General features: G+C 45.8%; 1 protein-coding gene across 1 annotated transcript in view; it reads left to right on the top strand.

Annotated features, from left to right (window-relative positions):
- SLC24A3 (solute carrier family 24 member 3) overlaps positions 1–26,899 on the top strand; it is a 527,740-nt gene that overhangs the window by 462,468 nt on the left and 38,373 nt on the right. Inside the window, exons 8-12 of the mRNA XM_045981759.1 lie at positions 8,309–8,334; positions 16,894–16,947; positions 22,006–22,139; positions 24,063–24,223; positions 24,959–25,229. Of these exons, the coding sequence (XP_045837715.1) occupies positions 8,309–8,334; positions 16,894–16,947; positions 22,006–22,139; positions 24,063–24,223; positions 24,959–25,229 (646 nt within the window). The remainder of the gene's footprint in view (positions 1–8,308; positions 8,335–16,893; positions 16,948–22,005; positions 22,140–24,062; positions 24,224–24,958; positions 25,230–26,899) is intronic.

The raw sequence follows: 26,899 nt of genomic DNA, 5'->3' as shown, positions 1-26,899 counted from the left end.
CATGCTGCTGGAAAGAGCGCAACAAAGAGATCTTTCTTTCTTTTTTTTTTTTTTTTCAGCGTAAAAGTGTTCATTGTTTTTGCACCACACCCAGTGCTCCATGCAATACGTGCCCTCCCTATTACCCACCATCTGGTTCCTCAACCTCCCACCCCCCACCCCTTCAAAACCCTCAGGTTGTTTTTCAGAGTCCATAGTCTCTCATGGTTCATCTCCCCTTCCAGTTTCCCTCAACTCCCTTCTCCTCTCCATCTCCCCATGTCCTCCGTGTTCTTTGTTATGCTCCACAAATAAGTGAGACCATATGATACTTGACTCTCTCTGCTTGACTTATTTCGCTCAGCATAATCTCTTCCAGTCCCGTCCATGTTGCTACAAACGTTGGGTATTCATCCTTTCTGATGGAGGCATAATACTCCATTGTGTATATGGACCACATCTTCCTTATCCATTCGTCCGTTGAAGGGCATCTTGGTTCTTTCCACAGTTTGGCGACCGTGGCCATTACTGCAATAAACATTGGGGTACAGATGGCCCTTCTTTTCACTACATCTGTATCTTTGGGGTAAATACCCAGCAGTGCAATTGCAGGGTCCTAGGGAAGCTCTATTTTGAATTTCTTCAGGAATCTCCACACTGTTCTCCAAAGTGGCTGCACCAACTTGCATTCCCACCAATAGGCAACACAGAGATCTTATCCAGTAAGCTCTGGGGCAGGACCCAGGAACTTCCACTACAGCCAGGACCTGCCCTGCCCCTCAGATGATTCTGATGCACCACACTCACTTTGGGAAACTCAACTGCAATCACAGGGAGACACCATTTCCTTGGGATAGTCCACTTGCTGCCCGGCGATGACCGCTTCCGGAGGAAATGTTGAGTTTCTCTAACACAAGGCATGATGACTGCTTATTTGGCTGGATTGCCGATGGCTATTCATTCTCAGGATCATTTTCAAATGAGACCTGAAACCGGGGTGAGAAGAACAGTCTTCTATCCAGAAGCCCAGCGTTTAGCAAAGTGCATTTCTCAACAACCCCAGATCTGTCCCATGGACCAGCCCCAGGCTGCTGCTCACCACAGCTGCTGTTTGTTTTGTCAGGGTGTTCTAGTCTCCTCTCTCTGTGTTTTCCCCAAATGTCATGGTAAGAAAAAAAATCACTTTTCTTCTGGCCTTCTTTATAGAATATTATGCTTCTCTATAGGACCCTGCAGTGGGGCAGGACACTTAAAATTCCTGTATTTAAAAGCCTTCCTCCTAGCCACAAATAATCGCCAACCATCCGTACAATTTATTTTAACTATTAGGGTTTTTTGTTGTTGTCGTTTTTAACCCTCTCCCCCTTTTATGGTTCTGAACTGTTCAGAAGACAGAATTGCGGGTCTCCGGAGGTGATGCAGTGAAGATCTTGTTCACCCACAGGACAGTCCAAACTAAGCGGGTGCAGATGTTGCTTCTTTGTACATCCCTGTGAGAGGCCCTACAGCCCCTATAGCCCCGTGCAGAGGAGCCCCAAGAATGAACCATGGGGCCTGGGGACCCAGAGAACAAGGGGGACAGTTATGGGAGGGATGCTTGTGTTGCTGGGCCAGGAGCGCACAGACAGTCGCAATTATCTGGGTCTGAAGCAGGTTTGAGCTGGAGAAGACCAGAAGGCAAACACACTCTGAAACCAACAGAGCTTAAGACCATTAACTTAAAGACAAGGGACTCGTTCCCTTGGGCATTTGGGTCTCACCCACCTTAGCTCTGTGCTATTTTCTGGTGGGTTTGATGTTGTCTTTCAAGGAGAAAGCAGAGGAAATTAGGAACATGTTACTGTTGAAAGCAGTTATGATATCAAAAACATATACTGTGTGTCTCTCTGCCCTTCCTGCCCCATCAGCCGCCCCCCCGCCCTTAGCCCTGGCGACGTCCTATACAGCAAAGCCTCACACCTTGGAGAAGCTGAACATGGCCCAGCAGGCTCGCCCCATGACTTGAGACTATCACTGCAAGACAAGTGTCACCTTTGAGGTCCCAAAAGCATTCTGGGTTCTTTGGAGCATGTCCTTGTGTGCGTCTACCCAGCAGATAGTCTCCACATCCTTGCAGACCCTCTTGCTGCTTCTCTCCATTTGACTGACTCACCCCCAGCCAATGTCCACCACTGCAGACAGCTCTGCTTAGCCCTACCCTTTCTCCAAATTCCAGCAGGCCCCACAGCCTCTTTTATTGAAATGTTACTGTAATTTACATAATCATGTAATTTACATAAATGCAAATGATTCATTACATCCTCAGTCTAACAGCTGCCCTAAAAAGGAAAACTTTATTTTTACTCTTCATCTCTGCTTTGAGATGGGGTTTGTGAGCAGTAGGAGAAGGGAAACCTCCTAGGGGAGTGGATAGGCCTTGGAGACAGGTCCGGATGGCTGAACTGGCTCACAGATCCAGAGTCAGGAGTGCTGCCTACCTGGAGAGGGGTCAGGTGGGCTGCTGGCACCAGCTGGCACCCTCGGGGCCCCCTGAGCATGGGCACAGCAGTGAGGCCCCTCCGAGGTAACATTTCCCTCTCTTCCTCCTGGGGGCTACTTGCAGTTCCCCCCTCTTGATGGGATTTTGTAGGGACAGAGACAACTCAGCGGGTCCAGACACTGGACATGGCCTGGGTGGCACTGTCCAGTGGTATAGCCAGTGGGCACATGTGGCTATTTAGCTCTGGGAAATGCAGGAAATGAAACCAAGGAACTGAAGTTTAATTAATTGAAATTTATGTAGCCTCATGTGGCTAGTGCCTGCCATACCGGAGAGCACAGTTGTAGAGAGCAGATCCATCCAGAGAAAATATAAGTACATTGCCCCAGGCATCCCTGAGTTTTAACCTGCATAGACTCAGTACTTCCTACAGGACTAGGTGCTACACGGGGTCTGTCCATGAAGAATTTCCAGTTCAATACTCATGACTTTGCAAGCTAGCTAATTGCATGAGTCCCATTTTGTAGATGGCAAAACTGAGGCCCCAGACTTTTGAGGATTTGCTTAGGGTCAGGGAGTTGCAGTAGCTCAGGTTTGCTAGAGCAGGTGTCTAAGATGGTACTTCTCCACCCTCCCCCACCCCCAGCGCTGGCAAAGAATTCAGATTTCCCCCTCCAATAAAATCTGCCTCTTCATCTTTGAAATCATCCTGATGGTCCCTCGCCAGCTATGCAGTCAGCCACTAGAGAGGCATGCCTGCTGCTCTTACTTCACATTCTTAGACTGAAAGGAATAGCTCCTGCCTTCCCTCTCCTGATTCCTTTTTTCTTAAGACAGCTGATCGTAAATGATCCAGAATCATCTTCTGTCACCCTATCTGTGAGAGAAAAGACATCTCACACTAGTTGATGACTGTCCTTTTCCCCTGCCTCCATGCTGGCCTCCAGGGCCCTGCCCGTCTGGCTTATTGTCCTCCCATCTCGGACCCCTTCCTTGCAGGGAGGTAGCCTCTTCTCTCCAGTTCAGCAACACTGAGGCTCTTACACTCATGGTACCCTTGTTACATCTCAGCTCTCCTTCTGGGAAAGAGAGAACTGACCACAGTGTCTAGAATATTGTCAGAGGGAATGAATGGGAGAATTTTTTAAGTTCCTTAAACAAATCAACTATCATCATACAAAGCATTGCCTGTGTCATTATTGCTGCTACTGAGAGAAGAAGTGCACGCTCTAAAGGCAACTGGGGTATACCAGAAAGCTGGGTCTCCCTTGTGCTCGGTCCTAGAGCAGGGACATGGATCAGCCAGACTGTGGGATGCACAGAGGACCCTCTTCTCTTTCACAAGGAAAACAACTTAGAAGTTTCAGTTATGTGCCTGTGTTTGGTTTTGCACTGCTCAGCAAACAGACCCCTTTTGGTTTGGCAACTATCCTCCCCTGTATCCTAAATCCATCCCATTATCTGCTTTCCTTCCTTCCATAGCCTGCTTCTGCATATTTACATGAGATGACCAGCTCTGTTCAAGCCCTGCCTTGAAGAAGTCCTTATTTCCCACACTCCTGCAGCCCCCACCACTCTTGTGGGCCTGCTAGAGATCCTGAGGTCGAAAATCCCGTTTAACTTTCAAGTGTAGGGATGCCTGGGTGGCTCAGTGATTAAGTGTCTGCCTTTGGTTCAGGTCATGACCCCAGGGTCCTGGGATCCTCAGGCTCCGTGCTCAGTGGGGAGCCTGCTTCTCCCTCTCCCACTCCTCCTGCTTGTGTTCCCTTTCTCTCTGTGTCTCTCTCTGTCAAATAAATAAAATCTTTTAAAATAAAAAAAAACTTTCAAGTGTAAACCATATTGGTGCTTAACAGCAGCTTTCCAGTGCATTCCATCGGATTCCTCTTCTCAGAAGGAACGGCATCTGCACCCCCTGTCCCCTTTTGGGCACAACTCCTGAGGGAGCCTCCATGCTGCTGAGTGAGAAGTGGAGGGGGAGGGGTGCGTTTTCCATTTCCAGCTAGGGAGGGAAGATTTTTCAGGATTTTAGTGTCTTGAAAGAGAATGGTGGTGTTGAGTTTTTCCTGTTACTTTCGCTGTTTAAAATTCTAATGGCGCCAGTGATGATAACACAAGCTATGGAAATTTTAAGTTCTTCAGTGCGGCTGCTTCTGCTCCATGGTTACGGCTTAGAGTAAGCTGCTCCATGGACTGACATGCAATGTGGGGACAGCCACCTGCCTCCCTGCTCAGAAGCCAGCCCGGCTGTCTGCTGCCCACACACCTGGGCAATTCCTGGCCCTTGTTGTCCCCGCTCTTCTGTGTTGAGCATGCCACATCCTGGGATGCTCTGTCATCCAGGGATTCACCTGCCTGATGTAAGCCTGTCTCTCTCAGAAGAATTCTAGAGCAGACACCAGGGCTGAAAGCTGGTTTCCATGGTACCCAACTGTTTCTCTGAGGCCTGAAGAAAAAGAGTGGTTTGGGGTTTTTGGTTTTTGTTTTCAAATTCGTTCATATATGTTCATATTTAGCTGGTCTGTGGAACGCGTGGAAAGCTTAAGGGGGAAGCCAGAGGTAGCTTCAGATGAACCACACTGGGGTCAGAGAGCAGGTCCCCTGAGCCGCTGTGTACAGCAAATCTGGGGCTCAGATACCCGTTTGTACCGCCCACATGTGGTCACGGGAGGCAGCCCCAAACACAACCAGCAAAGCACAAAGGGCTGCTTTCCCAAGCAAGACTTGTTTTCAGAAACCCAACTGGGATAAGAGTGAGTCAGTTCCGCAGGCCACACAGCAGGTCCCTCAAAGGCCACATGTCCTAGGGTTTGAGTGGTGGCATAAGTTGAGGGACCTGCCTGTCCCCAACTCAGAACGCATCCTGCCTCCAGAACAGCTGAAGACTCCGTTAGGAAGCCGTCTGTCTTGGGTTGTTTACCCTCCTCCCAGGAGGTTTAATGGAGCCTTGAAATGGACTTGATCTGACTTCCTTCCAAACCCCCTCCCTGCCTTGGCTGAATGGACAAGCAGCGGGTAGGACGTGCGCACCACCTAGTGGTGACCGGGTGGAAATGGGGGCACGATTTCTTGTTTCTGACAAGTACCTATATAAATTATTTCAGAGGGTTTTCTACCCTAGTAAGGTAGTTGTTTCATCTTATTTTACCCACAGATACAACATGGAAATACAGAGGGATATGCAATATTTGTCTTAAGAATATAAAATAAAATAAAACGGAATAAAATTAAATAAGATACCTGTTGGCAAAGTAACAGATCCATTCCCTGAAACCATCAGCAGCATCAAGTGAGAAAGTGTCCTGTCCTTGTCATTTTAGGACTTTTCAGACAGAGCAATTCCAGCACTCTGTCAGGGTGGTCCAGGAACTAGGGGGAATATGCTGTGAGCAGTGTTGATTTCTTCATTTTCAGTCTTCTGGGTGGGGGATCATCCCTGGCCCAGCCTCATCCAGGTGCCGCCAGCAAGGCCCAGAGGCATTCGTAACTCACCATGCACCTCCTTTCCCACCACCAACAAGCCTGTTCCATGTAGGTTAAAGGCCTAGCTTCTATTCCTTTTCTCTGTTTTACTGTTCCTTTTTCTGAGTCCTTTCATTTTTCCACCCAGCCCTCTAAAAGAAGTCAGTTGAATCCCAGGCAATGTTTGCTCATTAGGCACCGAGCATCTGAGGGCTCCTGGCCATGAGTGGTCAGTGAGGGGGTATCACTGCTTAATTATCTGGAGGCTTCCAGATCACCTCTATCTGTTAGGACTCATAGCAAGACCATCGGCCTCTCTCCTTGTCTGCCTCCCTCAACCCCATTCCCACCCCCGACCTCCCTGGCCACTCCCGATACCTTAACATCAGGCTCGTGATGTCCTTAGTTGTGCATCTAGTCCAGACCTCACTACTCCCTGATGTATTGTGTTCTCTGTAAATCCCATTCTCATTTTGGGATCCTTTGCACAATTCCACCTATGCTGCTTTTTCCCCAGTAACATGGTCACTGAAATAATCGTTGAAGACCTATTGATCTGTGCCCCCACCAGTCACTCAGATGGCCACAGAATAAGGGCCTCCTGAAAGCTGCTTTTCTGTTATGCAGTATCACCTGCCTTCCCTTTCATCTTTCGGACGAAAATTAAATTGGTGCTTTAATAAACTCTACCAGTATCTCGTGCTCTCTTGAGTGGCGAGCATTGACTGCTCCGGCACTGATACTAAATTAACTTCAATTAATAGAAACATTTTCCAACTTAAATCATTTGTTCTGTTCCCTGATTTCTCGACAATGGATTTTTTTTTTTAAGCCAGTGTTGGTACAAAAGAATCTGTGAATGCCTTCCACGGGTGGACTGCAGACCACCCAGCCTGGATCACAGGATGGTTTCCTTTATTTCTTTAATTCTCTTCCCTTTCCGCTTTGACATTTTCATCCAAATGTCAACCTGTTGAATCTGATCACAAGAGACAAAGCTGCTGAAGCCAACATCTTCCTCAGTGTCTTGTCAGGAAGTGTAAGCTACAAATAAGTGGGGTCCCTTTGTTCTCATCTTCTCTTTGCGCCTTCGGGATAATTGGAGAGAGGTCCTTTCTGGTGCCTTCGAAGCCGCACTTGCTCGGCTGTGCAGTTTTCTCCGCATGTCTCACAAATTCTGCTTCTTATCCTCTCTCGGGACTGAAGTGATGCCTGTGTCTTCTGTTGAGTGTACCATCTCCATGCAGTAATGACCCCTTGCACCCAGAGGTTTCTGCCTTGGAGTCTGCCTTGGAGGGCCACAGGTCCCCAAAAAAAAGCGCTCAGAGCTGGTGGTACCCTGAGCAGTCATAGCCCATGAAGGTGGAAAGAGTGAGCTATGAAGCAAACCTCAGCTTCTACGTTTCATCAGCGCACCTTCCCGGGAAGGAAATGTGTCATGGAGAGAAGACTTAAGAACCAGGTCTGAGTTCTAGAACCAACTCTGCAGCTAATTGCACACCTTCAGCTAAGTGAACACCGAAAATTCCTCGTGTTCTCTGTGGCTCCATTTCCCCATATAAATCAAAGGGCCAGGGTGACACCACTCTTTCCCCCAAAGTGAGAAGTGATTTGGGCTCCGGCCTAAGCGAATTCAATCGTTGCTATGCTTTCCCTTTGGATCCTAGCTGATCCGGGGGAACATCTCCGTTTGGCACTGGTCCATCTTTCCAGCCACCTCTGACCCTCGCCAGTCTCCTTGGAATGAACGGGCAGGCCCGTGGCCCAGGGCACGGGCAGCCTGCGGTGCCCCCTGGGGCTTGCAGTCACAGCACTGATTTCCCACCCTTTGCACAGGGCGGCAAGCCCAGCGGAATCTCTGCTTCTGGTTGTGATGCAGCGTTTCCTTTGAAAGTGAACTCTTTTAAGGAAACAAACAAAAAAGTAGGTCAACCAAAAGAAAAACGTTGTGTACACAGAAGTCCGAGGGCTTGCCTAAAAGCTGGAAGGCGCTGTAGAGAGCCCCGACATGTGCAAACGTCTTACAGGCGGCCCCCGAGTTGCTGATGTTTGGAAGCACCTGCCAGGCTCCCTTAGCCTCTTCCGGATCTAAAATTCGACAGCGCCTCGAGCTCCGCACAGAGAGGTAGTCATGCTTCCTTCTCTGTCCACCGCTGGACAGAAGTTGCAGAAAGGAAGGGATGACCCGATGCTTCTCCCCTCTGCAACATGCCACCCCAGCCTGCCAACAACACCTCCTTCCGCTAACTTTAGCAGGAAGCGGAACCAGCACAGAGGGAAATTGGTCGGCAGATCCTCGGTGTTGCCGTGCGTGTACGTGCAGACCTCGCTTGTGTGCGCGCACATGTGCGTGCATGTCTAATTATCCTTTTTATTTATTTTTTACAGTTCATTTATGATGAACAAGTTTCCTGGTAAGTACCTCCTTTTCCCTTCCCAGTTTCCCCTGGCTATATGGCGTAGGCGAATATACATTGAAAACTAGAGTCAGGGTTGAGGAAGGAAAGGGGAATGTCCTGGCGGCTTGGAACTACTAGCCCTCCTTGGGACCCCCTGTGGACCTCAACAAAGACATTAGATCAGCTTTCACAGAGCAGACATTTTCCCCTGGGCTGGGGTGGTGGCCTTCCATTTGGGATGCTAATAATCCCGGTGTCTTTGTCACGCAGGTGAGAGGGGGTGATTTAACGGGGCTTTCTGCAGTCAGCCATTTCCTGGTCCTTAGCGATCGTGTGCAGAATGTGTTGGCATATTCCAAATACCGTGTATGTTTCAGGAACCAGAGATGGAGGCACTTCTGTTGTCTTTTACCCATTCAAGACTATCTTAGATCTCTGAAAAATCAGTGATTTTTTTTTTTAATGGATAACAAAGCTTTAGCCAGGTTATATCTATGAGAACATTTACATTTGGGCCAACTATGCATCATTTCTCAGGTGAGTTTTGAGCAAGTCAGTTATGTTTGGAATGGAAATAGAAATTGAGTGCGTTGTGCGTTCTTGTTACGTTATTCTCGAATATTTGATCTGTAGATATAGAGAAACATGAAATAGCATCTGTGGGATAGTGTGACAGCGTAGCTAGTGGACCAACTAGGTAAGTAGGCCAAGTTTTATGGTATTATTTAAAGCTAAGAATGAGCTTTTGGCATTTGAGCAGTAGCCATTTGTGGGAGTGACATCTCTTTGTCTTAGGATCTCTGATTTTCAGAATTTGGGCATGGCAGAGGAGCTTGCCCCATTGATGGTAAATGTGATTCACCGTGCCAAGGTGTTAAGTGTAGTTTTGCCAACTCTCTCTCCTCTGTCCAGGAGGGGCAAGGAGGAGACTGCTAGGAGAACGTGCTTTAAGACACACCATTTTTATGTCAACACATAAAAAATAAAAAGGTCTTCTTTGAGAAGCCAAGACCAGCAGGCTAAAAGGGATTAAGGTGTCTGGGAGCACCTCAGGTCAGCGGTCAGGAAGAGCCTCTTCATGGGATTTGTCTGGACAAGGTCTCCAAGCACAGTGGTGACATCTTCTTCCCATGTTCTTGGGGATGGAGTGCAGCACAAGAAAACTTGCAAAACTATTCTCACTCACTATTAGCACGACCCCCACTCTACCTTAGTAAACAGTAGGTGCTTAAGTGTTGCTCAGTGTTGCTGCTCTTAGCTCACAACACCGCCATAAAAATAAGTTATGATCGCAGTCAATCTCAGGAATTGTTCTGCTATTTTTGCACGGAAAACCTTAAGAAAGGATAGCTATGGGTGGGTTACTGTTGGTTTTTCTTAGAGAAAGCTCTCTTTTCTCTACCTCCCTGGCTTTGCTATGAAAGCAGGCCTATTTCAGTCCTTACTCTCAAAATGTCTTTTAGGATCTTTCAGATAGTGTGAAACAAGAAAGAGAGAGGCTATTTCCTCTGCATTCCAAAGGCCAGATCTCCTGTGGATGTTATGAGGTTAGAACCCTGGGCCTGCACTGAAGGGTTCAGATCCTGAGGTCCTCAGGCCCTCAGCCTGAGCACCGAGGCTCCCACATGGAGAAGGAGACAGGAAGGCTGTGAAAGAATGAGTTGCAAATTCCCAGGTATGTTTGGTTCCAGCCTGGGATGGGTTAGAATCCTAGCTCATGCACAGGAGTAGCTGCAGGGAAGAACAGGGGGAGGCTTCATGGCACCAGGACATCATTTGCAGACTGCCGACCTGTTACGTAATTATTGTTATGTGGATGGGCTAATGGAGAACATTCTCCATGTGAGTGAGGCCAAGAGATTCAAGTCTGCGCCACTGGACCATAACTGCTCTGGGATGTCCAGGGATCTAAGCTCCTCATTTAAATGCAAACTATATTGAACTTTAAGGTATTTTCTGCTGTCCACCAAAAATATTGGGTATTTTTCATATCCAACCAACAACAAGCATTTTTGCTGAAAGGAAGTGTCTGGTGCTGACTTCTCTCATTTCTCCTTTTAACATCAGATTCTTTAACCTGTGCAATTAGAACACAGCAACACTTCATGAATGCCTTTAACAGTGAATTCCATTCCTTGTTGTAGAAAATTCCATCATGTCCGACTGATTTCAAGGGAGGTAACCAGTTCATCCCAAATCCTCAAAAGAAAACTAATTTCAGTTGTCTATCTTCTGAAACAAGAGTACTCTGTAGGACTAAAGGAGCCTTGTGGAGTACAATATATAGGGGTAACACTTCCCCATCATCCACAGCTTAGATGCCTGTACCACTCCTGAATCAGCATTCTGCAACAGATCTCAAGCAGCCAAGAAAGGGCAGGCAGAAGGCTTTTACAGTGGAAAACCAGCTCTAGTGGGTTAAAGAATCAGTGGTTTATTTTTCTTACATAACAAGTACCCCAGCTGTTGGTGGTATGGTGGTATGCTGCCTCCGCATTTCTCTTGGCCTTTCCCTCCAAAGAGGGCTGCTCTAGTCTCAGGCATCGAGTTTGGATTGAAGGCAAGAAGGAGGAAGCAGGAAGAATACCTTTCCTCCTTGTACCTTTTTGGTCCCAGCTGGGTCTACATTGACCAATAAATGGCCAGGTAGAATAGAATTACTACTCTAGACAGATCATTATTTATCCTGGTGGGTCCACTCTCCTGCAGATCCAGGAGTCCTCATTTGCTATCTCAACCTCATAGACTCCTGTTAGCAAGCAAGAGGCAGGTGAATATATGTTTGATGCTTTTCAGTTAGAAAACTACCCCTAAAGACAGAGAATAACTTGGCCAAAGTCACCAGCAGGTGGAGGGGTATTGCTTTGGATAGAACACAGATCTTAAGATCCTTAGAACAACACACTATTCCTCTGCAGCGGCTTATTTTATAAACTCTTTGAATTAACAACATTTCACTAACCAGTTGGTTGTTGATGCCCTTATTGTAAGAAATAGATCATGTATTTTATATTATCTTTGTCAATGACAGTGTTATACATTTGTATGATTCATTGCTTTTCATTAACTAGATTATTAAACAAAATGCAATTCTTCTACTTGAAAAAAAAAAGAAAAAAGAAAGAAAACTACCCCTAAAGACATTTAAAATAGAAAACATTGGAGATTTACCATATAGGATGGATGTTCAACCTGATCCGTAGTAACAGCCCAGCAAGGCCCAAAATATTGCCAGAAGGAATTTGGGGAATATGTCTTCAGTGAGCCTGAATGCCTGACAAGAAAACAAAAGGATCCAGGTTGATGTTCTTGTTTCTTCTTTGAGCCTCAAGCTGTAACTTTGGGAGAGAAAAGAGGGCCTGGGAACATGACCTGGAGAATATCTATCTGTATGGCCCTTGGAACCAGAATGGAGTGTTCTGGACCACAGTTAGGAAAGCAGAGCCATGCACTCTGGGTGAGAATGGGGAGGAACAGGGACTAAACCTCCCAATACAGGGAAGAACAATCTTGGGCATGAGAACCAGGGGCCAGTTGAAGGTGGTTCCAAATGGAAGTTTGCAGGAAGGGAAGGAAGAAACCCAGTTCATGCTACAAGACCAGGTCCTCGGAGGACAGTGGATGGGTTGTGGTCAGGAGAGGCAGGTGGAGAACTGGCTCCAGGAGGAGGAGAGGAAAGGGGGGACAAAAGCCATGTGACTTTAGAGATTTGTATTTGGAATCTGTCCCATTCCACCTGTTTCCTAAACACCTCCTGAATCCCAGGCTCTGTTCCAGAACATGGAACCATGCTGGTTCCAAGGGCCATACAGGTAGATATTCTTCAGGTCATGTTCCCAGGCCCTCTTTTCTCTCCCAAAGTTACAGCTTGAGGCTCAAAGAAGAAACAAGACACAGAACACAAAACCGAACTCATCCTTCACCTTGGGGCTCTTTGGGACTAGAGAGGAGGCAGACAGTTGACATGTAATCATGGGGTCATTTGGAGACACAGCACAGGGTAGGGGCAGGGGGCAAGCCCTGGGACTCTGAGGAGCATGAAGCCAAGACTGGATCAAACACTCAGGCCCCAAAGCAGAGAGGACAGCAGCTAGCTAGTGTCAGGATCTCACAGAGCCTCGTGTATTTCCTATGGAGGAAGTGCTGGGCAAGCCCTGAGTCTGGGTACCAACCAAGCAAACCTGAAAGGTCAGCAGAAGCAGAGAACCCCCATCTCATGGGCATCCCCAAAATGTAACAAAACAGAATTTTACTTGAACATTGCAATGGAAGGGCTTGTTTTGAGGGGAAAAAAGAAACAATAAAAAGTTCTAGAGGAATTAGAGAGTATCTGTCTACCTATTTACAAAGAGCTGGACTTCATTCAGCCTAGCTGAAATATTTCACTGATGTGGGTCTGTTTCCCTTCCTGAGTCTATTAAAATGCATCCAAGTTACATGACATCCCTTTGGATCTCAAGAATCTCTGCCTTCAAAATGAACACTGTGACTAAGCCTCATTTTTCCTAATTAACTTTATGCCACACATACACTGGTTTCAATAAGGACCATGTTCAAAAGGTCTCTTGCAACTGAAAATGGATTTTAAGGGAAGTCTCACCCTATGCAGATGAACTGAGGGCTTCTCTGTGCTGGGGAGAGGAGAATAGTGGGCAGCTGGGGAGGGAAGGGAAGTCAGCTGTCAGGGGATCTGCTCTAAGCCTCTGGAAAATGAGAAACCAGATAGCTGAGGCAGGGGTCAAGAATGAGGAGTGCTGTCAAGTGACTGCCTGTAACAGGCATTAATAAGCAATGAATAAATAAACAAGGGAAGCACAGACTGGTCAGCAGTTTAAAGAACATACACAAGGTCTTGTGATAGAGAAGTAGGAGTAGGCAGGGAAGACTTCTTGGAAGAGGTGACATTTCTTTTTTAAAAATTTTTTTTATTTATTTCTTATTTTTTAATAAACATATAATGTATTTTTATCCCCAGGGGTACAGGTCTGTGAATCGCCAGGTTTACACACTTCACAGCACTCACCATAGCGCATACCCTACCCAATGTCCATAACCCCCCTCCCCCTCTCTCAACCCCCCCTCCCCCTAGCAACTCTCAGTTTGTTTTGTGAGATTAAGAGTCACTTATGGTTTCTCTCCCTCCCAATCCCATCTGGTTTCATTTATTCTTCTCCTATCCCCCTGACCCCCCATGTTGCATCTCCACGTCCTCATATCAGGGAGATCATATGATAGTTGTCTTTCTCCGATTGACTTATTTCACTAAGCATGATACCCTCTAGGTCCATCCACGTCATCGCAAATGGCAAGACTACAGGAACTATTGAAAGGGGTCCTCTAAGGAAAGAGGGAGCCTAAAAGTAGTAGATCAGAAAGGTACAGAGACAATATACAGTAACAGTCACCTTACAGGCAATATAATGGCACTAAATTCATATCTCTCAATAGTTACCCTGAATGTTAATGGGCTAAATGCCCCCAATCAAAAGACACAGGGTATCAGAATGGATAAAAAAACAAAACCCATCTATATGTTGCCGACAAGAAACTCATTTCAGACGTGAAGACACCTCCATATTTAAAGTGAGGGGGTGGAAAACAATTTACCATGCTAATGGGCATCAGAAGAAAGCTGGGGTGGCAATCCTTAGATCAGATCAATTAGATTTTAAGCCAAAGACTATAATAAGAGGTGAGGAAGGACACTATATCCTACTCAAAGGGTCTGTCCAACAAGAAGATCTAACAATTTTAAATATCTATGCCCCTAACGTGGGAGCAGCCAACTATATAAACCAATTAATAATAAAATCAAAGAAACACATCAATAATAATACAATAATAGTAGGGGACTTTAACACTCCCCTCACTGAAATGGACAGATCATCCAAGCAAAAGATCAACAAGGAAATAAAGGCCTTAACTGACATACTGGACCAGATGGACATCACAGATCTATTCAGAACATTTCATCCCAAAGCAACAGAATACACATTCTTCTCTAGTGCACATGGAACCTTCTCCAGAATAGATCACATCCTGGGTCACAAATCAGGTCTCAACCGTTATCAAAAGATTGGGATCATTCCCTGCATATTTTCAGAGGTGGCATTTCTGCCAGCATTTGCAGGATAAAAGGGACCAGCCAAGGAGTGAAGGGAAGAGTATTCTTAGCAGAAGGAACAGTGAGTGCAAAAACCCTTGGAGAAGGAAAGAAGCTTCTGGTGTGTGCAAACGAAGGGAGGCCAGTGGGATGGAGCACAGACCAGGCACAGACAATTGGAGGAGCAGAAGAACTGGGTTTTACAGACAGGAGGTATTTTTTTTTCTCTTTTCAAGTGTGTTGGGAAGCAGCTGGAGAGATTGAAACAGAAGAATGATATGATCCAGTAGCCTCGCAGACACCAGTGTAGAGGCTGCTATTCAGGTGGCCTGGTGGGTAGCAGTGGGGAGGGCTGAACAATTCAGGAAATACCTCGGACGTGGGGTTCCGAGGCATGTAAGGCAAGGGTCAAGGAGGGTTCCAGACGATTTCCAGATTTGGAGCTTGACCAGGCAGGGAGTGGTACAGTTGATTGAGGTGGCAAAGCCCAGGGAGCATGAAGCCAGGAAGTGGGAATTCCAGATTCTGCTCTGACGTCTGTATAGATGCCACATGGAGAAGCCGTGTTGACTGTGGGTATAGGCACCTGCACCAAGGAGAGGTGTGGGGTGGAGGTGTCAGCCGGTGTTTACAGCAGGAGGATGAGATGATATCATCCAGGGAGAGCGTGTAGGTAAAAGGAGAAAAGGGTCCAATATTTAGAGGTTCACCTGAGGAAGTGGGGGAGGTGGAGGGAAGAAGTTAGGGGGATGACAAGAGGAAAACCAGCCATGTGGCCTCTCAGAAGTGAGGAGAAGAGACTGCCGCATGCATGAGGACAGGTGGTCAGCCTTCAGTTGCTGCAGGGACATTGAACAGGGTGGCGGAGAACCATCCCTGGGCACATGCAGATGGAGGTGGCTGGTGCCCTGGACCAGTGTGTCAGGGGATGGACAGCTGTGGATATTAGACTCAAGGAATTGCCCAGTGAGTGGGAGGTGCTGCGGTGCAGGGCATGTGAGGCTTTGAGAAGGTTTGCTAAGAGAGGAGCTGAGAAATGTGGTGGAAGGTAGAGAGATTTGAACCCCCTGACTTTCTTCTCTTGGTAGCACCAAGAGCACATTCTATACCAGATACACACAGTTTGCATAGTGGTATGGAACCGATGTGTGGGATGGACTTACTGTGACAGGTGGACCCAGCCTCCCCTCCTACAACTGTCTCTGTTTTCCAGCACTTTGGGGTCACAAACACCACTACAACAAAAAACTGTTGTGTGTGGCTTTTTTTAATTTGACCACATACTTCCCCAAGGGCCAGTTTTTAGACATAGTACTTGAGAAGAAAACAGAAAAGGAAGGCATAGGGGCGCCTGGGTGGCTCAGTGGGTTAAAGCCTCTGCCTTTCGCTCAGGTCATGATCCCGGGTTCCTGGGATCGAGCCCCGCATTGGACTCTCTGCTTGGCGGGGGGCCTGCTTCCTCCTCTCTCTCTTTCTGCCTGCCTCTCTCCCTACTTGTGATCTCTATCTGTCAAATAAATAAATAAAATCTTAAAAAAATAAAATAAAATAAAAATAAAAAATAAATAAAAAATAAGAAAAGGAAGGCATAACCCAGAATTTCTTCATAGACCATTCACCAGTAACCTTTTCACAAAACCAGAATTTTTCCCTCAATTTTACAGCTAAAAGGGGGAACTTAGAAATCAAATTCCTTGGTTTTGAAACTGGAAGTTACTAAAATGAATAAAATAGAAGTATTCAAATTATCAGAACGTCAAGGTACATTCCATTGGGTTTTTTACTTTCTCTTGACCATTTACCAGTTGTCCATTCTTATCCTTTCTGCTGGCACCTTCCCTGCCCAGGTGTCCTTTCTCCCTCCTTCCCTCCCTCCCCCTTCCCCCCCTCTTTCTTCCTCCTTCTGCCTCACTTTCTCCCTCCCCCTCCATCTTCCTCCCTCTCCCTCTTTTTTTTCCCCTCCTTCCTCTCCCTTCCTTCCTCTCCCCTCCTCTCCCAACCTCCTCCTTCTCTCCTTCTCCCTCCCTTTCTCTCTTCCCACCCCCCCGCCATATGCCTGTCTCCTCCTATCCAGCAATCCCCGGGTCATCCCTGTCAATTCCTCTAGTTTGCTCTTTATAAATATATCTGAATAGTTTTAGTGAATGATTAAGCTGTGGGCGGGTTTATAAACACAGGCCTATAATCAACAATATTATGGTAGACTTGTGCTCTCACAGAACTTTCAGGTGAGTGAATAATGGAAGGGAAGGAGCATTTTCCTTTTAGGTAGAGAACGAAAGCAACCCCATTGAAAGCTGTGTCCACAGATCAGGAAATACTTGTAACCCATCTGCACATGTGGCTTCTCCTTGCCCTGCTTGCCAGGTGTAACTGTCTTCCATGTGGCATGGACATTTCGAGATCGGCTGGTGTGTTTCACATCTGCCTGTGATAACTTTCTTTAACTAGCCATTCTTGGTTTTACACAGGTGGGAGTCTTTAGTCCTCGTGCTGATGTATCTCATCTATATCGTCATCATGAAGTAAGTAACATGCCTTCTTGGTTTTCTTTCCCAAAACTCTTTCCTACATCGACCATGACGGGATAATGTGGAAAAAGGAATGGAGGCAGGGCAGGTAGCAGGCTGGCTATCAGTGCTGATGATCACAGTCTCCTCGGTTCCCTCAGACCTGCGTGCGGCACTGTAAGTTCTGATCAATGGCAATAGCAAAGACTCTTCAAACCCCCATACGATAATGGAATCAAAGCTTTAAGTGTTTAATTTGAGAAATCTCTCAAACCCTTGTACCCCCCTTTAATATCAGGCAACCAAGTTTTGGGCTGTTTTCACTCTCTTTCATAACAGGAAAGGAAGTTTAACTCACTAAGTCATGCTTCTCTGTAGGGTGACGAAGATGGGACCAGAGCTAATTAAGAGATAACTAAAACCATATACTGAATACCTGCAGACTTGCATTATTTATATCATATCTATCACCTACTGCTGTGTAACAAATGAGCCCAAAATGTAGTGTCTTAAAACTACAAGCATGTATTATCTAATTACAGTTTCTGAGTCAGGCATCCAAGAGGACATAACCAGCGAGTTCTAGCTCAGGGTTTTCCTTTCTTCCTTGAGATTGTACAATGTTAAGAGGTTGGCTGGGGTAGTTGTCATCAACTTAACTGGGTCTGCAAAATGACCTGCTTGTACTATTGGTGAGCTAATGTTGGCTGTTGGCTGGAGCCCTGAGTTCCTCAGCATATGGACCTCTCCTTAGGGCTGGTTGAGTGTCTCCACAGCACGGGAGCAAGTGAGTCAAGAGGGACTAACCAGTGCCTTTTCTAATCTGGTTTCACAAGTCACACGCTGTCACTTCTGCCTTGTTCTGTTTATTAGAAGTGAGTCTAGCCCACACTCAGGGCGTCTGCTTCACTATTTGAAGGGAAGGATCTCAAAGAATTTGTGGATATATTTTGAAACCACCATTTCATAGGTTCTTTTCCCCCCAGAGTCTGGGAGGCTTCCTGTGTGTTTCAAGAATTATATTGCTGGCATTTCCCACACTCTGTGAAGGCAAAATGTAAGCACCATGGCTGTGAACCTGCTGGTTCATCTTTTTGCCAAGTCCCATTGAGATGAGGAGCTTGTAAATAATGCAGAGCCTTTCCATGCTGCAGCTGCTGGACCCTATGGGAACTGTTTCTTTCATTCTAAATTAACCCGTACTTCCCCCAGCATTTGTGACTACCTTCTCAGGGGGCAAGAAAGTACCACCCGATCAGAAATTGCCAGTTGGACGTGTCAGGTAGTGGTCTGGAATTTGACATGACAAAGTGTGTTTTCTACTAAAGTCTGACAAAAATTAGTTCCGGCCACTAGTGTCCGAGAGACCTTTTTTGAGAAATCAGCGTGGCCACTGGCAGACATTTCATGAACAGTAAATATAGGAGCTGGCTCGGCTAATGTCCACTGTGGGCTGTAAGTAGTCTGTGGCCAGTCCACTCAATATGGCATCCAGCCTTCACCTCAGGAGCTATCCAGTGGTCAGTGTGGACCTGATATCTGGGTCTTGTTACTGGAAGAGGGTATTTCTAGAGTAGGCTGCCAATTGGTAGGCTCCCATGAAAACCAGAGTTGGCCCAAAGGCCTTTCAGAGTTTCTAGACTCCAAAAGAAAGAGTCCCTGAAGGCATCTTTCTCCTCCTTCTCTCAAATAGCAGAACCATTAGGAAATCAGTGGTCTCAACAATGGGGGAGGTCTCAACAATACACACATCTTCTTTCAATGTGTTTTAAATTTGATTATTTCACCTTTTTTTTAAATTTGTTGAGGCCCTAAGTCTGAGTTCCCCAAGAGTCAAGAGTCCTTTTCTTCCCCCTTTGAAAGGCTGAATCAGTCAATTATTGCAGAAGAATTGACTGTCTGCTGTATACCAAACATTGGTCCTGGGTTTTGAATCCAAATTTAGAGACAGCATATCCCATAGTGCACTCACTGGGGGCTTCACAAAATAAGGAGGGCTTACACCAGAGTTAGTCTAAAGGGAAGGAATGTTGAGGAATTTTGCTAATATGTATCTTGTGATCACTGCCCCCCTCTACCAAGCCATCATAAAGCCCATGTGTTGCTGATAGGGCATGTGGACATTAAGATAACACCGTGAACAAATTCTCTCCTCTCCCCCAAACTGTGCCCAGTGTGAAAGCTAATGAGGTGTGTTTCTGCTGATGCCTCAACTTTCCCAGCCTGCCAGCTGTTCAAACCAGCAGGATACAAATAAAACAGGGAATGGCAGCTACTGTGCTCACAGAATTTTCTGCATAAATTCTGGTCCCAAGTTCTAAATTGAAATCGCTGCTCTTTAGCCATCCCTGTCCGCAATCAGAGGCTTTAATCACGGGGTTTTATAAAATCTGATTTATAAAATTGCATGCTCCACAATAAAATAGCTTCAGGGTGCAAGCACAAAATTTAAAACATTCAATTAAAAATATAAAACTGAGTAGCAGCAGTTAAAAAACGCATATATTAGAGTTGTCAGCTGCCTCCTAGGTGGATGGCTTTAAACATTCTGTCTGAAGGTCAAAAAGCAATTTTGGTTTGGCCAAGTAGATAGAAACCTTAAGGGAGCATGAGGCATACCTGGACTTGGTGAGGATTGATTTCTGTACTTCTGGGTCCTTTCCTTGGGATTTGGTCCCCAGGTGAGGCAATGTAGTCTGGTGATTGAGATCAAGGGTTGCACATTCAGCCCTGCCTGGTCACACCTCACAGTCTGCCACTTGCCAGCGGCCAAGTTATGATGCCATTTTGAATTTCTGTTTCCTCGCTTACAAAACGGGGATCCTCACACCTCCTACCACAAAGGTTGTTCTTAAGCATGAGATGGGACAGCATAGTTAAGTTACTACCAGTATCTAATTTCAAGAAAGCTCTTGTAATAATACTAGGCATAGTGTTCTTACTTTGTTTTCCAAAGCCAAATAAATGTGTAGCACATGGTTATACTTTCAAAGCAAAGCCTCATGCAAGTTGGTATTTCTATGGGGAAATGGATTTTGAGTCAAGATGATAGAAATTCTGCCTCTCCCCCATAGTTTTGACAGAAAGAAGGTGGGAAGACTTTTTCATTAAGAAGAATTTGAATATTTACAAAAGCTGGCAGAATGGTATGACAGCTCCCCCATGCTCATCATCAGCTCTGACAGCCAGCAACCCACACCACTACCCATTTCCTCCCCACCACATGGTGTGAAGCCCAAGAGAGCATGCCAACTCATCTATCAAAACCTCAGGATACATCTCTAAAAGGACTCAAAGTTCATATAATAACCACCACATCATTATCACACCCAAGATTAATGCTATTTCTTCAATAGAATTAAATATCAAATCAGTATTCAAACCTTCTTTGATCTCACGAATGCCATTTTTTTACAGTTTCTTTTAATCTCCTAAATATTTTTTAAAATCAGAATCCAAATAAATCCCACTCATTATCATTGGTTGCTCCAACTTTTAATCTATGAATCCCCCCTCTGGTTTTCTTTTTCCTTGCAATTTATTCTTTGATGAAGTTGGGTTGTTAGCTACACAGTTTCCCGCAGTTTGGAAATTGTTGATTACATCCCGTGCTGTGGTGTGGCCTGTTCCTTTGACCCCTGTGTTTCCTGTATGCCAGCCGTCAATCCAGTTTAGGGTAGACTGTGTCCCAAGTGGTGGTGAGTTCTGCCACCAACAGGCACAATGATGTTTCCTTTCGCTCTGTCAATAATGTTGGGAGCCATCCATGCACAAGATCTGACTCCATTATTTCTTTAGGGTTGCAAAAAAGTGAGGTTCTGGTTCTGTTCTCTGCCTCATTTAAAGTCTGAGAGTGCCCAGAACTGGCCTGCCCCCTTCCCTTCTCACAGAAACCATCATCACTTTTGACTAGTTTTCTAGTCTCCATCATGCCATGGAGGATGAACCGTAAGCTCCCAGGGAGTACAGGAAGGAGCTGTCCAGCCGCAGAGGGTCCCTCCATCTGTACCATGATGACCCACCCACCCAGAGCTGCTCTCACTGAAGAACAGGCATAGGTGCCCGTGAAGCAGACTCCAGGGAGCCTGTAGCAATAAAGAGGATGTGGAAGAGAAGCCTATGTGAGGAAATGCAGCTTGAGGGGCCTACCAGCTGGCCATTTAGAGTTGCCATGCCTGGCTGTGGTTCCTCTGGGAGGCCAGAGATCAAGCTGGGGCAATAAGTTGTTGTTGTCCCATGGCTTGTCCCATGACTAGTAAGCCACTGATGCCTTTAGCTGTTTGAGTGGGTCAGAAAATAGCAGTGGCCTCCAATGCTCTGGAAACTGCCTGGCTGTGTTTTCCCGAGTTTTCTATGATTCCTCTCTGGGGGTCTTCTAATAGTAAAGGATATTTAATATTGTAAAAATATGTAGCTGCCAAAAACATGCTAGGAATTTGTATAAGCTTCTTCCCTTCCAGCACAAAAGACTAAAAGAAAGATGCCACAATGTTTTCACCCAATCATTCTGGAAAATCATAGTCCAGAATTGTTTCCTAAAGCCAACCACCTGCCCTGGAATTATGGCCCAGTATGTAAGAGATTCCCAGGACCACAACCTATGGTTTTAGAAAACCAAACAGAGACCCAGAGTGCCAGCTGGCCTGTGACCTGCAGACCATGACTCACTGGGACTGGGCAGCAGTATGGATGTGACACTTTCTCCTTCCCCCACCCAGCACGCCCTTCACAGAGGTGTGTCCTGGAGACATGGCCAAGAGAAAGTAGACCTTGCCCATCCTGCTGAGTCTCATCATGGCCCTTCCATGCATGGACTGTGAGCAAGGGAGTTCAATACCAGAATGCCACCACTGACCTTGAAAATTTGCAAAGAAAGAAGTGTGTCTCTATTTACTTATGTGATGTTGGTTTTATTTTCACTCACTCAGAACATAAGACAGATTGCATTTCTCTGTGGGAACATGAATACAGAATAATGATAACTTGAAGCATGGGGTCCCCCACAATGTGCCTACACTGAGAGCTGCAGGACACTCAGGCTGATGGGCTTCTTCTGCTCGTTGCTTTGTTCAGATATAATGCTTGCATCCATCAGTGCTTCGAAAGGAGGACGAAAGGTGCTGGAAACATGGTCAATGGCTTGGCCAACAATGCTGAAATTGACGACAGCAGCAACTGTGACGCGACTGTGGTGCTACTGAAGAAAGGTACCTGTGGACAGCCTGGGTCCTGGGAGGGAGCGCTGGGAGGATGCCTGGCTGCCCACCTTCACGCCACCCCTGGGGTACTGTGGCTGGGCTGGTGGGAGGCTGCCTGCCCCAGAGGAGACCAAGGGAGAGAAGTTTCCAGGCCTCCCTGCCTCCCTTTGGATACATCTTGGGGCAGGCATACCTGGTGATGAGCTGCCTGGGAAACTTCACTGGGCAAAACATTTGCTGGCAGTGACACAGGGGATTTAGGACACGACAATAAAGGAGACAAGACTAGGGGTCTTGAGGTATTGACTCTGTCACATTTTTGCTATCTGACTGTGAAGCCAATTAACAATCCTTTCTGAGCCTCAATTTTCTCTTCTGCAAAATGGGGATAATTGTAATGAGTAAAGGAGAGAAAGTATATAAATTACCCCATTAGTGATAGTTGCTATTAGTATATTATTATATCCACATTCTTTTTCAGGCTACATTACCTCTGTATCCAAACTGCAAAATAACGGACTATTGCTGCCCCCCCCCTTTTTTGAAGTAATTCTTGTATTCAGTAGATTCTCATTAAGCAATTGATACACTGAGAGAACTAAGATAGTGCTCCCTAATAAAGAATATTCTTTCTTAGAGGAACACAGAAAATTATCATTTACTTTTGCCTTAGAATGTGTTTGGTTTTTCAATTTCTTTTAACCTTCTCTAAAAATGTGTGAGTTTATTTCTTCTTGGTCTCATATGGTTGCTTTGCAGGAAAAACACAAAAAAAAATTTGAAAATCTATAGGTTATTCAAATCTGAGTTTTAAATCTGAGGTGATTATTTGAAAATCAATTATTTGATAAACTTTTCTAATTATGTTTAGCAAAAGGCTTAAGTATTTAGTGTCATCCCACAAAGGGATTGCATTGAATCTCTTCTGTTCTGGATAGTTTATAACCATTAAAGGAATACTCTTGGAAAACCAAAAAGAACTACCTCATATTAGTCCATGTTTCCAGAGATCGTTTCATGATTTAGTGGTTTGGAAAACAACGGTGACCACTAGGAGGGTGTGTGACTAGACACCTATGAGCTGTGTGCTCATATCGCATGTTTGTAGAGAGGGGGTTGGGCCTTGATGAAACTTATTTATCAGGACTGCCCGCAAATGTTGTGTAATGGTATGGGCCACTCTGGATCTTGGGCCTCTGTCATGTGGCTGGTTCACCTACCCTTTGCCCCTTTGTCAGCCTTGCTCATAGGCTTGGCTGCAGCAATGTGCTCATTCCTCACTTAAGCCCTCCACTTGGCACTAAAGTCATTTCTGCAGCTTTTAACAGCTCAGAACATTGAACATTGTTGACATTTGAAAGGCATAAGGTTTTCAAAAGGGTTACTAAAGATTATTGGGATCTTTCCTGTGTCCCAAGTCTGAGTGGTGGGGAAAAAATCCTTTGAAGATACAGAGGAATTCTCTTTCTTATCACTCTTTCTTACCATGCCAGTGAATGATGCTTATATTGTTTCAAGTCATTTCAAAAGAGCTATCAATGAGCCTTATGGAAAGAAGAGTTTGACTCTTCTCCATATTTTGCTTCTTGGATGGATGGATGGTTGGGTGGGTGGATGGAAGGAAGGATAGATGGGTAGATGGGAGGATGGGTGGGTGGGTGGATGGAAGGCAGGCAGGCAGGCAGACAGGCAGGCAGGATAGATGAGTAGATGGGAGGATGGATGGATGGATGGATGGATGGATGGATGGATGGATGGATGGATGATTGGATGGATAGAAAGAAGGATAGATAGGTAGATAGATGGATAAATGAGTAGGTGGGAAGGAAGGAGGGGCTGAGGGACGAAGGAGGGGAAAGAAGACTAAATAAATATCTCTTTTCTGCTTCTAGCCTCAATAATATCTTTATTTTATGTTTTTAATTTCCCTAGCCAATTTCCACCGCAAAGCGTCAGTGATTATGGTAGATGAGCTGCTGTCAGCTTACCCTCACCAGCTTTCTTTCTCTGAGGCTGGACTTCGAATCATGATCACCAGCCATTTTCCCCCCAAGACCCGACTCTCCATGGCCAGTCGCATGTTGATCAATGAGGTACCTTGGAAAGCACACTCCATTTGCCGCGAGACGGAGGTGGGAGACTTTGGGAAGGGGAGAAAGTTTCTTGGTCTGAGAATAGAAATACCAAACTCTATACTTAACAAAATAATACCCCTCAGCTACTTCCCAAAATCTTTGCTCATGGCCCAGCTGTGCATCCTGGTTCTTGCTCTTCTCTCCATGTGTTGAAAGACATGACCAGACTCCCAGTTATATAGAAAAACTCTCCTGTTCCCTTCTACATACCTTTTTCTTTTCATCTTCCATTTGGATAAAGCTCTCTGATGTGAACTTGCACAGAAGAACTTGCTAAATCAAGGTTGCCTTATTTTAAAGTAATGTAGTCTCTGACCTGAATTTTCCTGTGTATCCCTGTTTCTGGAGTCACAACTTTATTGATACACTAGTCCAGACACATCTCTGTGACTTTCTCTCATACGGTCCAAGGGATTCCTACAGTCCAGAGAAGAAAGATAATACTACAGTGCACAGGAATCAAGAATGCTGGTAGAAAACGCTCCAGTGGGTCATAAAAGGTTAATCCTTCCTCCCGGAAGGAGGCTGTATGAGTTGCTTCTTACTTTGAGGAATCCCTTAAGACTTCACTGCAGAATCTCCTGGAAGCATCTCCTTGTCAGCTGCCTGAAAAAGATCCCAGTAGCTGGTGTTCTGGGTGTGCAGATCTATAGTTCTTCTGACTATGGTAAGAATGTGCCTTTCTCTTTCCAGAGACAAAGACTGATAAACAGTAGGGCCTATGCCAATGGAGAATCAGAAGTGGCCATCAAAATCCCAATTAAGCACACCGTGGAGAATGGGACAGGGCCCAGCAGTGCCCCAGACAGAGGCGTGAATGGGACTCGGAGGGATGATATTGTTGCAGAGGCTGGTAATGAGACAGAGAATGAGAATGAAGACAATGAGAACAACGAGAATGACGAAGAGGAAGAGGAGGATGAGGATGATGATGAAGGACCATACACACCATTCGACCTCCCCTGTAAGAGGTCCTATGTCTAGGCTGGGTTTGGGAGCTATTTTGAGGCCACTGAATAGATGCCCTTGACTTTGGTGATCTTTTTGACATTCAGTTCAAAGAATTATCTCTATATGAACGTAGAAATATTTATATTAACTTCTACAGTGGGAAAGACTCTGTTTTAGAAGGTCCAAAGATGAACAAGATGGGAACACTTGACTGTGGGTTGAAATGTGGGTTCTTTGACCAAGTATAATTTGTTGGCACTTTGTGAAGGAAGACTCTTAGCTTAGCTTAGCTGTTCTGTGGGAACTCTCGGGGCTAAGGAGGAAATGCCCATGACCCATGTTGGGAAGGCAGCTTGGTGCTCAAAGCAAGAGACACATCACCCACCTTCACCCATCGCATTTCATTTGGCCGAGGCACCTGTTCTGCCAAGGCCAGCCTAGGGGGAAAGATGCAGACTTCTCAGCTGGTCTTTGTTCTCCCAGTCACTTCTTTTTTTTTTTTTTTTAAGATTTTTTTTTTTTTATTTCCTACACAGTCAGAGATCACAAGTAGGCAGAGAGGCAGGCAGAGAGAAAGAGGGGAATCAGGCTCCCCACTGAGCAGAGAGCCCAATGTGGGGCTTGATCCCAAAACCCTGGGATCATGACCTGAGCCGAAGGCAGAGGCTTTAACCCACTGAGCTACCCAGGCGCCCTTCCCAGTCACTTCTTGCCCCTTACCTCACACACACCCCATTCAGGTTTCTCCTCTCCCATGACCTGCTTGTTTCCAGGACAGACACCACAGGAGATACAGATCCCAGCCCCAGCTAAGTCTCATACAGTGAGGCTGGCCAAGGGCATCTCCCTGGTATCTTGAAGGGGAAGCACAGGCTTGTATAATTTTCAGGACCCCAGCCACCAAAGCAGTGTCCTCCTCTGACTGCTACCCAACAATGACTTGGCCATTGCAAAGACTTTTTCCCCCCATCCTACCCATTCGTGGAATGGATGGACCAACCCCAAAAAATTCTACCTATTTTCTAGAGCTTCCAGAATCTTCAACTGTTTCAGGAAAGTGCCCTGGTCCAGTATGAGAGCTTAATAAGAGTGTGACTTCTCTGGGATGTTTAAAATTGCAGGAGAACTGAATTCTGGTGAAGTATTACTTGACCCACTTGAAAGGTCATTTAATGATGGGATGTGGGTGTGGAGTGCCAGAGTTCTGTGTTAATTTCAGATGTAAGGCCTTTCTTTGGTCCAGGGATAGCAAATGAACCTAGGATGAGAACTGCTTCTGGGTCCCCTCAGGGCCCCTCAGATCTCAACCTCAGCAAATGCTTCCCCAAACTAACTAGAGAATATCCACTCAGATCCTTCACCCCAAAGTCCCAACAGCCCAGCCAGAGTTAAGTCATTACTTGTTAGAGGTTTATCTTGGTAGGAAAAAAAGCATGCTGGCTCTTTATCCATTTTGCCATCTTTGACACTATTTCTTGGCAACCTTCTTCCCTATCAACAGGACAAAAACATTTTAAAGATTAAGTAATCATGCCCTCTATATCCCCCTTATGAACTTTTGTGTTCATTTTCTATTGCTGTAGAACAAATTACCACAAACCGAGTGGTTTAAACCAAGACCCGTTGATTAGCCCCCAGTTCTGTAAGTCAGAAGTCCAGCACAGCCTGGCTGGGCTTCAGAGG

The sequence above is a fragment of the Meles meles genome, chromosome 16, assembly GCF_922984935.1.
Source record: "Meles meles chromosome 16, mMelMel3.1 paternal haplotype, whole genome shotgun sequence".
Lineage (NCBI taxonomy): Eukaryota > Metazoa > Chordata > Mammalia > Carnivora > Mustelidae > Meles > Meles meles.
The sequence above is the reverse complement of the archived record's forward strand: the minus strand, read 5'-3'. Positions and strand labels throughout refer to the sequence as shown.